Below are 12,019 nucleotides of genomic sequence, written 5' to 3'. Positions count from 1 at the left end.
TGCTACGCACTGATGCCCCAGTGATTTATAGACAACTTGGATTGTAGCTAAAAATTATGGGGTTTAATGTGCCAAAACCACTTTCTGATTATGAGGCACGCCGTAGTGGAGGACTCCGGAAATTTGGACTACCCGGGGTTCTTTAACGTGCACCTAAATCTAAGTACACGGGTGTTTTCGCATTTCGCCCCCATCGAAATGCGGCCGCCGCGGCCGGGATTCGATCCCGCGACCTCGTGCTCAGCAGCCCAACACCATAGCCACTGAGCAACCGCGGTGGGTTTGGATTGTAGTTATGGCGCCACTTGGTTGTTTTTTAACGCACTTCTTCAGAATGCCACCACAACGAAAGAATATCTGAAGTAGGCAACTGTCACGTTATCGTGAGCTTGGTAACTAATCCAAACCCACACGGATTCGAGACTATACGCCCGTGTGTTCGTACGACAGGAACACCTGTCATGACGCCGTTTCGATACACACTCGTACGTACACAGACAAGTGGCATCATTAGTATTTTTTTTCCCTATATGGCAACAAAATATTACATTTGCTAAACTGAAGCACCTGAACCCTTTTCGGTACGCAGAATCCTAACGTATGTAGCTTTATTTGCCCACGGAAGGTCAACATACGCCGTCACGTACGATCCGTGACTAAATTAATTTTTCTTGTTTTTTATTTATCTCTCTTTTGCCAACCTCTTTGTTTAAGCAATTATGTTCATCGCAGATGTCGTCAATATTACATGAATTTATAATGAACCTTGTAATGAACTGCAGCTTATGTAAGCGTAACGTTTACCGGAAAACGCTGGCTGCGAACGCTATGCACCAAGGCGAGGTTTCTGGTAGAAACGCGGCCTCTTGTGTGGGCCGATCTCCTGTTATTGTTTCGCACTTTTCATATTTTAGTCTGAGAACTAACATAAAGGGCATGCGCTGTGAGTGTTTTTTTCTTTTTTTTTCATCACATTTGTTTGTGGGCTGCCGTTCTCAAAAGCCCAAGGAATAACTTTGTAAAGAATGAAAGACAAGGTATGAGCAACTTTGATGGTAGAGAAGTGGTTGGGTATGCGTGGTCCGGAATAACCATGACGTCGTTAAGCCATTCTTCTGGGAAGGAAAAGGCTGTGGCTTAGCTAAGGTTAAGCCCAGGATGCGAAGCATACTAGCCTTTATTTTAACGCGACAGCGTTAAGGAGCTCGTGTCGCAAAAAAGCCGGTGTCGTCGGCGTCGGCTCAGGCGTGCGGCGCTTGCTCAGGCGCACATTTCATTGTCGCGCCGAACGCTGCGTTGCTCGACGCTCACCGCGTCCGATGCGGGGCGCGTAGTCGCTGCGCCGTAGCAAAGCCACCTAGAAACAGTCTCTGTAGCACGCCTCAACCTTCGCTTCTCATTCCAACGAGCAGCTCTGTCTCCAGGAGGCATCTCACCTCGTGAGTGTCTAGCAGAGGCAAGCGCAGCTGCTTATATACCGCCGCGACGCCGCGAGCGACGGCGCGAGTTGGAGCCCCGTTTCTCCTCTGTCGTGACGTCACGGTGCCACGTGGTATTGAAGGCGACACCGCCGCGCCTGAGGAGCTGGTTTGAGCTCTAGTAATATGCTTCGCATAAAAATAAAGCACTTTTTGCCGAGGCGACGTCTGACGCCGGATTTTCGGCGACACGGGCTCTTTAACGCTTTCGCGTTAATACATACTTTAGGCAGAACGTTTAGAAAGTGGATAGAAGCGTGCCTGTATCAACGCTGTAGCTGACGCCCGACGCGTCCGGCCAAGCTTTGTCCACGGCCATCCGCGTACCACGAAGCGCGCGCGCTCCTGCAAGTTCTAGCGCGCCGGTGCCTAGTTGGGCCAGACGCTGGAACCACGTGTCTCAAGATGAGCCAATGAGCGTTGAATTCGATGCCGCGAAATCGAAGCGTGCCCCAACGAAAACCGCTTCCTCCGCCCGGCTAACTTCCTCCAGCACTGACTGCTGTTGGCAAGCGGAGTTTCAGGCCTGGACACTTCTTTTTTTTTTTTCTTCAGGAAACACTGACACTTTTCTAAACTATAGACCCGCAAGTGAGGAACGAGTGCACTTACCAGTTCGTCAAACGAGACCGCGTCTGTCGAACCGACAGCCACGACTGCCTCTTTCCTGCTTGGCCAGTCGTTGCTCACGCTTTGGGCAAGGCCACGTATAGTACAGGTTCTGACGGAAAACCACTTCGACAAGCGCACCGTACGGGACAATCATGTCGCAACATCTACTGCCACGCCTCCGGCTTTCATTATCGCCAGACGCCGTACCTTAACCGCTCATCTGCATTCCTGTAAGACGCATGAGTGCGAGCGAACAAACAAAGCAAGAAGGTAAGCCCAGAAATTGCTACACATAAATGCAGTCAGTCAACAAGGACCGTCAATGCTTGCTGGCTGCTTCTGCTGGCGCGGCGCCAATGAGGAGCGAGACTTGAAAATTCAGATAGAGACTAGCAAAGAGTGCTTGCTGTTCGAAGCGATTTGCATTTCACCAATTTGTATCCCCTTCCTCAGTTCGATCTTATGCTTTAGTGCTAATGCATACTGGAATCTCCGCTTTCATTTTTTTCAAATCTAAAACTGGTGCAGATGATTCTTTTTATTAGCGTACGCGTAACGATCTGCTCTAACGGCTCAGTGAGGTCGGAGTAATCGTTGAAGGACTTGACAAATTAATCAACGAGAGAGAGTGAGGAGCAATTAGTATTTAATTAATGCTGGAGATGTTTGCCTGGCTGACCGATGACGGGCTACTGCAGTTGTTGGGTGAAAGATGTGATGTACACGGCACATCATACAAACGCACAAGGGGCAAAAACGATTTAAATTATCGGCTTTTACGAGCCAAAACCACTTTCTGATTATGATGCACGCCGTAGTCGAGAGACTCCGGAAATTTGGAGCACCTGGGGTTCTTTAACGCGCGCCTCAATCTAAGTACACGGGTGTTTTCGCATTTCGCCCCATCGAAATGCGGCCGCCATGGCCGGGATTTGATCCCGCGACCTCGTGCTTAGCAGCCCAACAACGTAGCCCCTAAGCAACCACGACGAGTACGCACAAGGGGCACATTCTTATTATTATTTGATATGAAGGCGTACATGCGCACGCACAGAGGGAAATGGAGAAGGAACAAGCTGGCAACTGCCACCAGGAGGAGCACAATGCCTGCCTATACCCTTTAGGAAGAAGGGGATAGAAAGGGAAGTTGAAGATAAGAAGAAGGGAAGCGAAGAAGAAACAGCGAGAGGACATGCTACAAAGACGAAAGTAAAGCGTGTCATATAGTGAACAAGTAGAAAAAGAACATACTGGCAAGAACAACAACAAAAAAAAAAGACGGCACATACCTATAGGCACGCACAAACAGAAACCGAATGCATATGTTGATTGTGGCTATAAGCATCGCCCAACAGTCGGTACTGCCTAACTTTCTTGTACGCTTTCTTTATGGCACCGCTTCTTTTTTTTTCTTCATTCTGAATCCTTTCGTTGCAGGTCGTCAAGATGCGCCAGACGTGTGTGAAACCCGTGAGTACGCGCACCACGTTTAGTTATTTGAAAGGAACACGGAATTCGCGCTTAAGCCCGTGGATGTCACGTGAGCGTTTTTTCTTTCCCATTTGCTCTCACTCGTTTTCCACGTCTAGTACACGCCGAAGGAAGCAGCCATCATCCTGTGCAACGCATTCCACAGACCTACGGTAAGTTTGTAAGCAGAGCGTGCTGATGCACGTTTCAATACCTAAGCGCGTACCGAGACAGAAGCGATGAGGTGAGTATTTTTGTCGCCATTGCTCAAGTGTGCAACCCTCATCGAAAAAAAAATCGTTCGAAAGAAGATGAGCGATTACTGCGAAACTCGAGAAGAAAGTTGCGACAGGGTGCAGCGGAGCAAGGCGCCGTCTCGTTTGACGACATCGAATGCTTGCTTGTTATTCTGTTTCCACGTCCTATGGAAAGTCCTGTGTTGCTGAACACTGCGTGTACTACAAGCAAAGAGGGAACCAAGTGCAATATAGCCACACATGCCGAAATAATGTCGGAGAGCACGGAACCTAGACAGGTCCATCGTAGAAGGCTGCTGCGTAACAAGACTTGGAGTATTAGTGGAGAGAAGCTACAGTGACAGGCAATCGCTGTTCGTTAACGTACTGGTCAAAGCGGGAAGTCCATTGCGTAGTACAACATTGAAAGTATAAGCGTTAATGCTTTGAATTTTCCAATGTGCGAATATAACGGAATGGAATTAAGGGAGAGGGGTGAGGGCCAAGTAGCCCGTCACGCACACTCGTGATTAAGTTGTATATTCAGGGCGATATCGAAATAACTGCTGTTTGTGTCCATCGCCTACAATGACCTCGCTAAGCAAATACGTGCCCTCTACATGTCTTGCAGAAAATGCGATGGCAACGAAATGTTTGACCACTAGTACGGTTAAGCAGAACATGACTTCCTTGTTGTTGTAGTTGGAATACTAATTTAATAAACAGTGTGATCATAGAAAAATACTAAGCCATAGAGTGGATGGCTACCTCAAACACTAAAAAAAAAAAGAAAAATACCAGTGACTTAGGAACGTCAAAGAGAGAAAGGCAGAAAGCAAAAAATATCCGATTATTAAAACATTGATAAATAATTCAAGCGTAGCATGATAAACATTTCTTGTTAATGCTGCACGTGTGTTCCGGCTCATCGATGAAAGCGCCGTTATTAATTTTTTGCATCGAAGCTTGCGCTTGACTATGGTTTTGATGGTGTTATTTGCGCGTTAAGTAGCAAAGCTTGTTCTTTTCTTCTTTTTTTTTTCTGGCCACACTTAACTTCTAAAAATGTTTCACTGGGAAGTCTTTCTAAAGATTTAGAATGCGTAGCACAAATTACGTGTCTTATTGGTTGCATATTTCTGGGTATTTTTTTCCTTCATTGTAGGAAAAACGGACAGAGTGTATTCGTTGCGTCGAAGATTACGACCTTCCTGAAAACGCGACGAAAATTCAGGTACGTGATAAATGCTCTGCAGAATTTGCTTTTCGTTGCGAGCACGTAATCCCGTTCTTAAAAGCCTCCGAAGAAACGAAATTCCCGTACATGCGGGGCGACTTGTGCCAGATGCCCCACTCCCTTCCCTCCCCTCAGCCTACGCCTCTGCTGCATCAAGTGTGCTTGTTCCTTTCAGGCCAGAAGGCATTCGACTGTTGCTTCACTTGCTGCATAAGAAAGAACAACCTGACCTGAACTGAAAAAGATAAAGAAAAGAATCTGTCAGGGTCATATTTTCTTTATGCGAGCAAGATGTAGCCCGTAGGCACAGCGTCCCGGCGTGATCTCGTAAAGCCGGGTTTCGACGAACGCTAAGAATAGAAATGCTGAATCAGGATGAACTCATATGCCGGGTTGGCGCAAATGATATCCCCGATTTCCTTGTCGCATTAAGCCAGACCAATAAAATGAAATAGCTATTATTTTGCACGATTGGTCAGACGAAAGTGAACCAAGGGTCTGGACTGTCAGAGCCGTGGCCCTAGCTATACAACGCGCTACAACAATAAGTGAACCAAGGGTCTGGAACCCCTAGGTTCCACTTATTGTTCTAGCGCGTTGCATAGCTAGGGCCACGACTCTGACAGTCCTTATCTCATGTGGTCGCATGCAAGAGTTTATTGTTCAATTGCCTGGCAGCTCCTAACTGCTCGTAGTACGCGACACCCGCACTTTGTAGGATGTCACCGCCATGGCCAGTAGTGGCGCTGGCTGACACTCCCAGGGGCTGGGATAGAAATACACGTACAAAAAGCAAAATGCGTCTTTTTTTTCTTCCTCTTTACCCCATTGAACAACTTATAGCTTATGTAGAAGCCAGCGACAAATACAACCGTATCCACCAACCGTATCCAAATGAATGAGTGAATTAATTAATTAATAAGTGAATAATCTAATCTATACAAGCAACAATTAATTTAGGAACGTGTCTTAGACGTTTCTTTTTTCTTATTATTCACGTCAACGTCATTTTCGTCTTTCTTTGTTTTTTTCAGCAACGGGAACTCGATTGGAAGTGCACGCCACACGTGAGTCCATGTCCTTTCCAAATTATTTGCAAGCAAGTGAAATAATTTCGTACGCGCAAGAGCTCGCACAATTCCGAAAAAGTATTCAAGAACTCGTGTCTGTCTTCTTTTTTCTTTCTTTCTCTCTTCCTTTAGTATAATTATTTTATCTTTACTTATTGCCCAGCTTATTCTGGCGTATCCGCCCAATTAGGTCAAAGCCCACACTGGAATCACTGGAAGTGAAAGAATTCCTCCTTCGTACTCGTTCACATCGCGAAATTTGTTGCCCAAAAATCGACCAGCGCTTTTGTCAACGTCTGTGTTCGGCTTTGGCTAATACGAGCGCGGCCATGTTCTTTTCTTTTTTTTTACGTGTGCGCACTTTTATGTAATGTATACCCGCATATCTGGCCACAACATGGCATTCAGTGACAATCGAATGTCGGGTTCCCGAATTGGCTCGCAACAAAAAGTGTTTGCATCGTATTCTAAACGCGACGAATGTTCACACACGCCTCTTGAGATAATCGAAATAACAGGTCTAGGATCTCGGGACAGACACATCCACAGCGCCAATTGTTGCTGTCCACTCACCGCATGTATAGCTTCGACCAAATTTCTTGCATCTCCAGAATTTGCAAAAGCGTACCGCATCCAAACAGGTTAAGAAGTTTTCAATTATTCAGCGAGTTCTGGCAAGTTTACAGAATGTAGATTCACTTCGTCAACTCCCCACAATAACTTCAGATACGAGAACGTGAACTATTTCATGTCCAGCATACACGTAATGTGCCCGTACGACCGCTTGAAACATGTGCCAGACGCAAAAAATTGTCAAAAGCAACAACGACAGAAATGAACCCACAACACGACCGCATACTATCGCCGAGAGCAGAGACCTAGACGCCTACCTTTCACAACACTTTGCGCATGGTATTCACGTTTGAAGCAAAGGTACTAATCAGACGTGTTCGGGAACGTGTGTAACACCTTTAAACGTCGCTATCTTTATCAGGGAAGCTTTTGATGCGCTATCTTGGCGTGTGCATCGATCTGTCCGCGCATCGCCTGAAGGGAATAGACGCTGCAGCGAAATAACGAGCACACGAGACCCGTTGGAAACGCATTGTCTTCGGGGGCATCGACAAGGGATTTTCCGAAGGTTGCTTGGCTTCTGCGCTCTTGGCCGCACGTTTTCACGGCCGATCCGTTTACGACCGATATTTTACGATCGTATTTCCTTTAAAACACCGACCGGTTCGAAACCGATGGGCTTCTCGAGCGCTCACGTGAACTTGCACCGATTGCTTAAAAGACATTGCGCGACATAAAAAAAACGACACGGACGTGAGAGAAGACGACACACCAAGCGCAAACTTTCAACTAAGTTTATTGTGCCACTGCGTCATCTTATACACGGCAGGCTACGGAGATCGCGCATGCGCTTACAAGGAAATGAAGTGCGAAGTCATGTAACATGGTTACGTGTCATGTCACAGTAAACTTAGTTGAAAGTTTGCGCTTGGTGTGTCGTCTTCTCTCACGTCCGTGTCGTTTTTATGTCGCGCAATATCTTTTAAGCAATGGATTACCAACTCGCCCGGAATGCTGCTCTCATTGCACCGATCTTTTCTGTTTTATTTGGACCGTACTGTCGATGTGGCTGCCCCATTTCATTGCAAAAAAAAAAAAAAATATGAGTTGAAAATTTGTTTGGATATCGCACATCCCCACTAAGTCGAAACACTATTCGCGCATCAAGAAACATTTCAACAGCTCCTTCACTTTCATTTCTGTTACAAGCCGTGGTACGGTAGTGTGGTGGCTTTGGTGTCGCGCTGCCAAGTCCGAGGTAGCGGGATCGAATCCCGGCCGCGGCGGCCGCATTACGATGAACTGCAAAAGCGTCTGCGTACAATGAGTGCATTGGGTGCACGGTGAAGAACCCCAGGTCGTCGAAATTAACGCGGAGACCTCCACTACGGCGTATATCGTAATTATACCCGGGCTTTCGCACGTAAAATCCCACAATTCAATGTGTATTTTTTAAAATTTATTCTTATGCAGAATATATTTGCACAATCAACAATGAGGCATTGAGTAGGGGAATAATAATTAGTAATTGGTTTGCTGTACTATACGCAACCAAATGCTTACTCCAGCATATCAAAAATCTTAGTGAAGTTTCCCGCTTTTAAATCGGGATTTTGAGGTGTCAAACTGAGCGTGAATCAAAACTGTTACGTTAGGCTTTCTGGGGATATCAAGGGATGTAATTTATTCTGCGCCATGTGCATGCAAAGCTTTTGTTGTTGTTTTCTTTGTTTTCGTGTTTGTATTCTTTAATTTTCTGTTTTTTCTTATGTGGTGGCTGCGAAGGTGCTCCGACGATAAGCGCTGTGATAGGAAGTTCGCGCGTTGTGAATATATCGCACTCTGACTGTGCTTATAGTGTAGCAGGCTGTGACGGATTTATGGGACGCTTTATTCCTTTATTTTTTTCTATGTTTTATACTTTATGTATTTCTTTTCTTTTAGGTTTATTTTAGGGGGATCAAAATTATTGAACAAAATTTATTCACTCTCTAATGGTAACGGCTACCCCTATTCACGTAGTATAATTATGATAATAACAAAAACATTGCAGTATACAAAGAAAAGTCACAGGATCGTAAAATGAAGAGCGGATATAACTAAATAGAATACGTAGGCTACGCATGCAGTCCCTGATGAACTGCAAAAAACAGGGACAAAAGGAGAGGGCATGTTGCCCAGAACACTACGCTAAGTTATGACGTGTACTGAATTCTGAGCACGCGTATACGAGTATGCAGTGTTGTGAGAGATAAGCAGAGGCATAGATGAGTAAAATGCACTTATAGTACAGTGTACCAATGGATACGCTACAATCAGAAGCGGGCTTCGTCGCATAAAACACACAAAGATCACAAAGATGTGAATAACACGCATATTAGACAAGTCCTGTTATGCACATCTTTGTGTGTCTTTGGAGCCTGTCTTTCCTTTATCTGACCATCTAATAAACAGCAAAAACAGGCCGGTTTCGATGGCGTCGAATAAAATGTTTGCAATGAGTTGTACAGGATCTATACGTGAGGTCGGTAGTTTGAGTCCGCCACCCAACGTATTACTCCATCGCCGTTTTGCTATACCCAGTTCAACGACTTAACCCCGACGATGAGGAAGGTCGCTGTTTACTTCGTCCCAAAAATTTCAAATTTCCAAGGTCCCGTATCGATCTCTTTGTCGCTAAATACCGAGCAGTAATTAACGAGACGAAGGTCACGTAGCGTGGTGTGGTTATGGAACAAGCGAGCCGAATTCGAGAGTTTACGCTACGTCACCGCTAATGCGTCCGGTGCGCTGGCGCTGATGTCTCGTTCACAGATTATATAAATTCACTTTGTGCGGCAGACAAAACCTTCGCTTTCGCATGCAGTAATGATGAGCTTATATATATTCGGACGCTTTGCTTCGTGTTTTCCGCGCTATAGGCCGCCTACGATAACGCACACAGCGCACTCTTTTTTTTTTTTGCGATAAAGGCTTGCCGTTAAGGCATAATTCTTGGAGCGTATATGTGTATCATATGTGTGCTGTGAGGCCTGTGTTGTGTATGAAATGAACACAGCGCACTCAACACCGTGCACGTTTGGCAGGTAACTGTACAACATGCTTAAAAAGCAGTATTAATAAACGTGATTTCTTTGGCATAGTACTATTGAGGAAGTCCTGAACGAACTTGTTGGGGAACAATACAAGCGAGTAGCTGGTTGCTTTTCATTTGACTCACTGCGATCGTTGACATAAATTCGCGTTGATATGAAGTATAATTAAAATTCTTACTTAGCTTGTAGGTTAGCCAACCAGGTGCAACCTGGTTAGCCTACCTGTCTATCCTTCTCTCTCTCTCTCTCTCTCTTATTTAGCGAACAAGAAATGAAACCCGAAAAATGCAAATGCCAACGTATCTAACGCATCTGATATTGTCTCTGTTTCAGCAATCACCGGCCACACTGCTGCTTCAGGAGTGCCGCTTCCGACTTGCAAAAAACGTACGCTCCTTTTAACGTGCGACCACTTCGCATAGCTACCAACTGCAGCGCTTCCCATAGGCTACGCATTCGGGCACAGTCTGCCGCGTGAGCCCTGGTAGCTGCAAAGTTAAAATAAGTTTGCCTGAGACCTGAGTAAGACACCTGAGTACTAGAGATGTGGGCAAACTTACAGTTTAAAAGATTTGAGTGAGAGACGTGATGCTGGTATATCGGCCTGGAACAGACTATATATGGTTAGTTGATTTTGAGAACTCGCTGACATTAAAAGCACCACACCAACAACAGGCGCACAGGTTTACAGGGCAAAGCACGACTAAGAGCGGTTTATTTTTCCATTCGTTTTCATATTCATCGCGGTAAAAGGTTAGCGTGGTAAGAAAGTGATTAGACACCACCCTCCCTTACACCACACCATTCTTTTGCGCACCGGAGGTCAAATCATTTTTCATAGTTGATAAACAGATGCACCTAGTGCACCTAGTGAAGCCATGACCACCGATTTAGAAATCACTCTTGTCGTAGTCCACTCACTTTAAGTCAGCGTGTTTTCAATATCAACACGAACCAATTACCCCCTTTTATTGGCCTGTTATCTACGGTCAGTACGCTAAAGAGGAATGCAATCCCTGTTTTAATATCATCAGAGCAAGTCACGGCCTTACCGGCTGTCCAAAAGATGCTCTGTTAATACTATGACATCTAGATTAGGCTCAGTGATCACGATATCGCTGCTGTGGATACGCACCAAAGGCGACAGACGAATCCACAGATAAAGATAACGCTTAAGTGGAACTTGAAAACACAAGCATCGCATAGCTACCGCGTAGTCTTCCACTTAATGGAGGCGCTGAATGTTTGGAAATTGAATATACGTGTTTCTGCTTTCAGAGAGAATACTATATCCTGCGTGACACACACAAACGCAAAAAAACATGTGAGAATCAAACCTCATTACTAATTTAAATGCCCATTGACATGGCGCCTGCTGAGCCGATTAGCTTTGCGTAAGATGCTGCAATTTTGCATTCGCCTCATATAACACACCAGTTCTGCAAACATTAAATTATACCGTTTTCTTTTTTGTCGTGTATTTTAGAACATGTCATATTACGATATCTCTGCTCCCGAAAAAAAAAAAGAGTAAAGTGTATCTCGTCGCGACGTTGTATCGAAATTTGTTCTCGCGAGCCTTTGCTTCGCAGCGCGAGAACCTGACCGAGTGCGAGAGATGCGTCAACGAGACCAACATCGCGGAGAATGCCACCTTCGCTGAGGTGAGCACTGGCGAAGGCGCCAGCACATGTGTGTGTGTGTATATATATATATGTGTGTGTGTGTGTGTGTGTGTGTGTGTGTGTGTGTGTGTGTGTGTGTGTGTGTGTGTGTGTGTGTGTGTGTGTGTGTGTGTGTGTGTGTGTGTGTGTGTGTGTGTGTGTGTGTGTGTGTGTGTGTGTGTGTGTGTGTGTGTGTGTGTGTGTGTGTGTGTGTGTGTGTGTGTGTGTGTGTGTGTGTGTGTGTGTGTGTGTGTGTGTGTGTGTGTGTGTGTGTGTGTGTGTGTGTGTGTGTGTGTGTGTGTGTGTGTGTGTGTGTGTGTGTGTGTGTGTGTGTGTGTTCGTTCCTCTCCTCGGATGTGGCTGCAAATTTCAGTTTCATTGTTTTTTCCATTTCAGTACAAAAAAGTGGAAGCTGACTGCATGCCCAGAGTGAGTATATATCTTCTGATCATCTCACTGCTTTTCCTCAGGAAAAGCTTTCGCTCGGCGTCAACTCTGATTTCTCTGTTCATACAGACGTAAAACGCAGATATGTTTTGTATGTATACCCCGCGACTGAGTTGAAAGAAATGTGTTGGATTTGG

At 45.5% G+C, this 12,019-nt stretch overlaps 1 protein-coding gene across 4 annotated transcripts in view; it reads left to right on the top strand.

Moving 5' to 3' along the window:
• The window catches only part of LOC135903724 (uncharacterized), a 188,516-nt gene that overhangs the window by 160,761 nt on the left and 15,736 nt on the right, over window positions 1-12,019 (top strand). For 2 of the 4 annotated variants that reach the window (XM_065434112.2, XM_065434111.2), the window contains 7 exons: window positions 3,528-3,560; window positions 3,680-3,733; window positions 4,962-5,030; window positions 6,068-6,100; window positions 10,105-10,158; window positions 11,364-11,435; window positions 11,832-11,864. In XM_065434112.2, the coding sequence (XP_065290184.2) occupies window positions 3,528-3,560; window positions 3,680-3,733; window positions 4,962-5,030; window positions 6,068-6,100; window positions 10,105-10,158; window positions 11,364-11,435; window positions 11,832-11,864 (348 nt within the window). Of the gene's footprint in view, window positions 1-2,124; window positions 2,361-3,397; window positions 3,449-3,527; window positions 3,561-3,679; window positions 3,734-4,961; window positions 5,031-6,067; window positions 6,101-10,104; window positions 10,159-11,363; window positions 11,436-11,831; window positions 11,865-12,019 lie in introns of those variants that run through there. The other 2 variants (XM_070524845.1, XM_065434113.1) reach the window with 2 other exon arrangements.

This window comes from Dermacentor albipictus, chromosome 9, assembly GCF_038994185.2.
Source record: "Dermacentor albipictus isolate Rhodes 1998 colony chromosome 9, USDA_Dalb.pri_finalv2, whole genome shotgun sequence".
Taxonomy (NCBI): domain Eukaryota; kingdom Metazoa; phylum Arthropoda; class Arachnida; order Ixodida; family Ixodidae; genus Dermacentor; species Dermacentor albipictus.
Note: the sequence above shows the minus strand (reverse complement) of the source record. Positions and strands in the feature narration are given on the sequence as shown.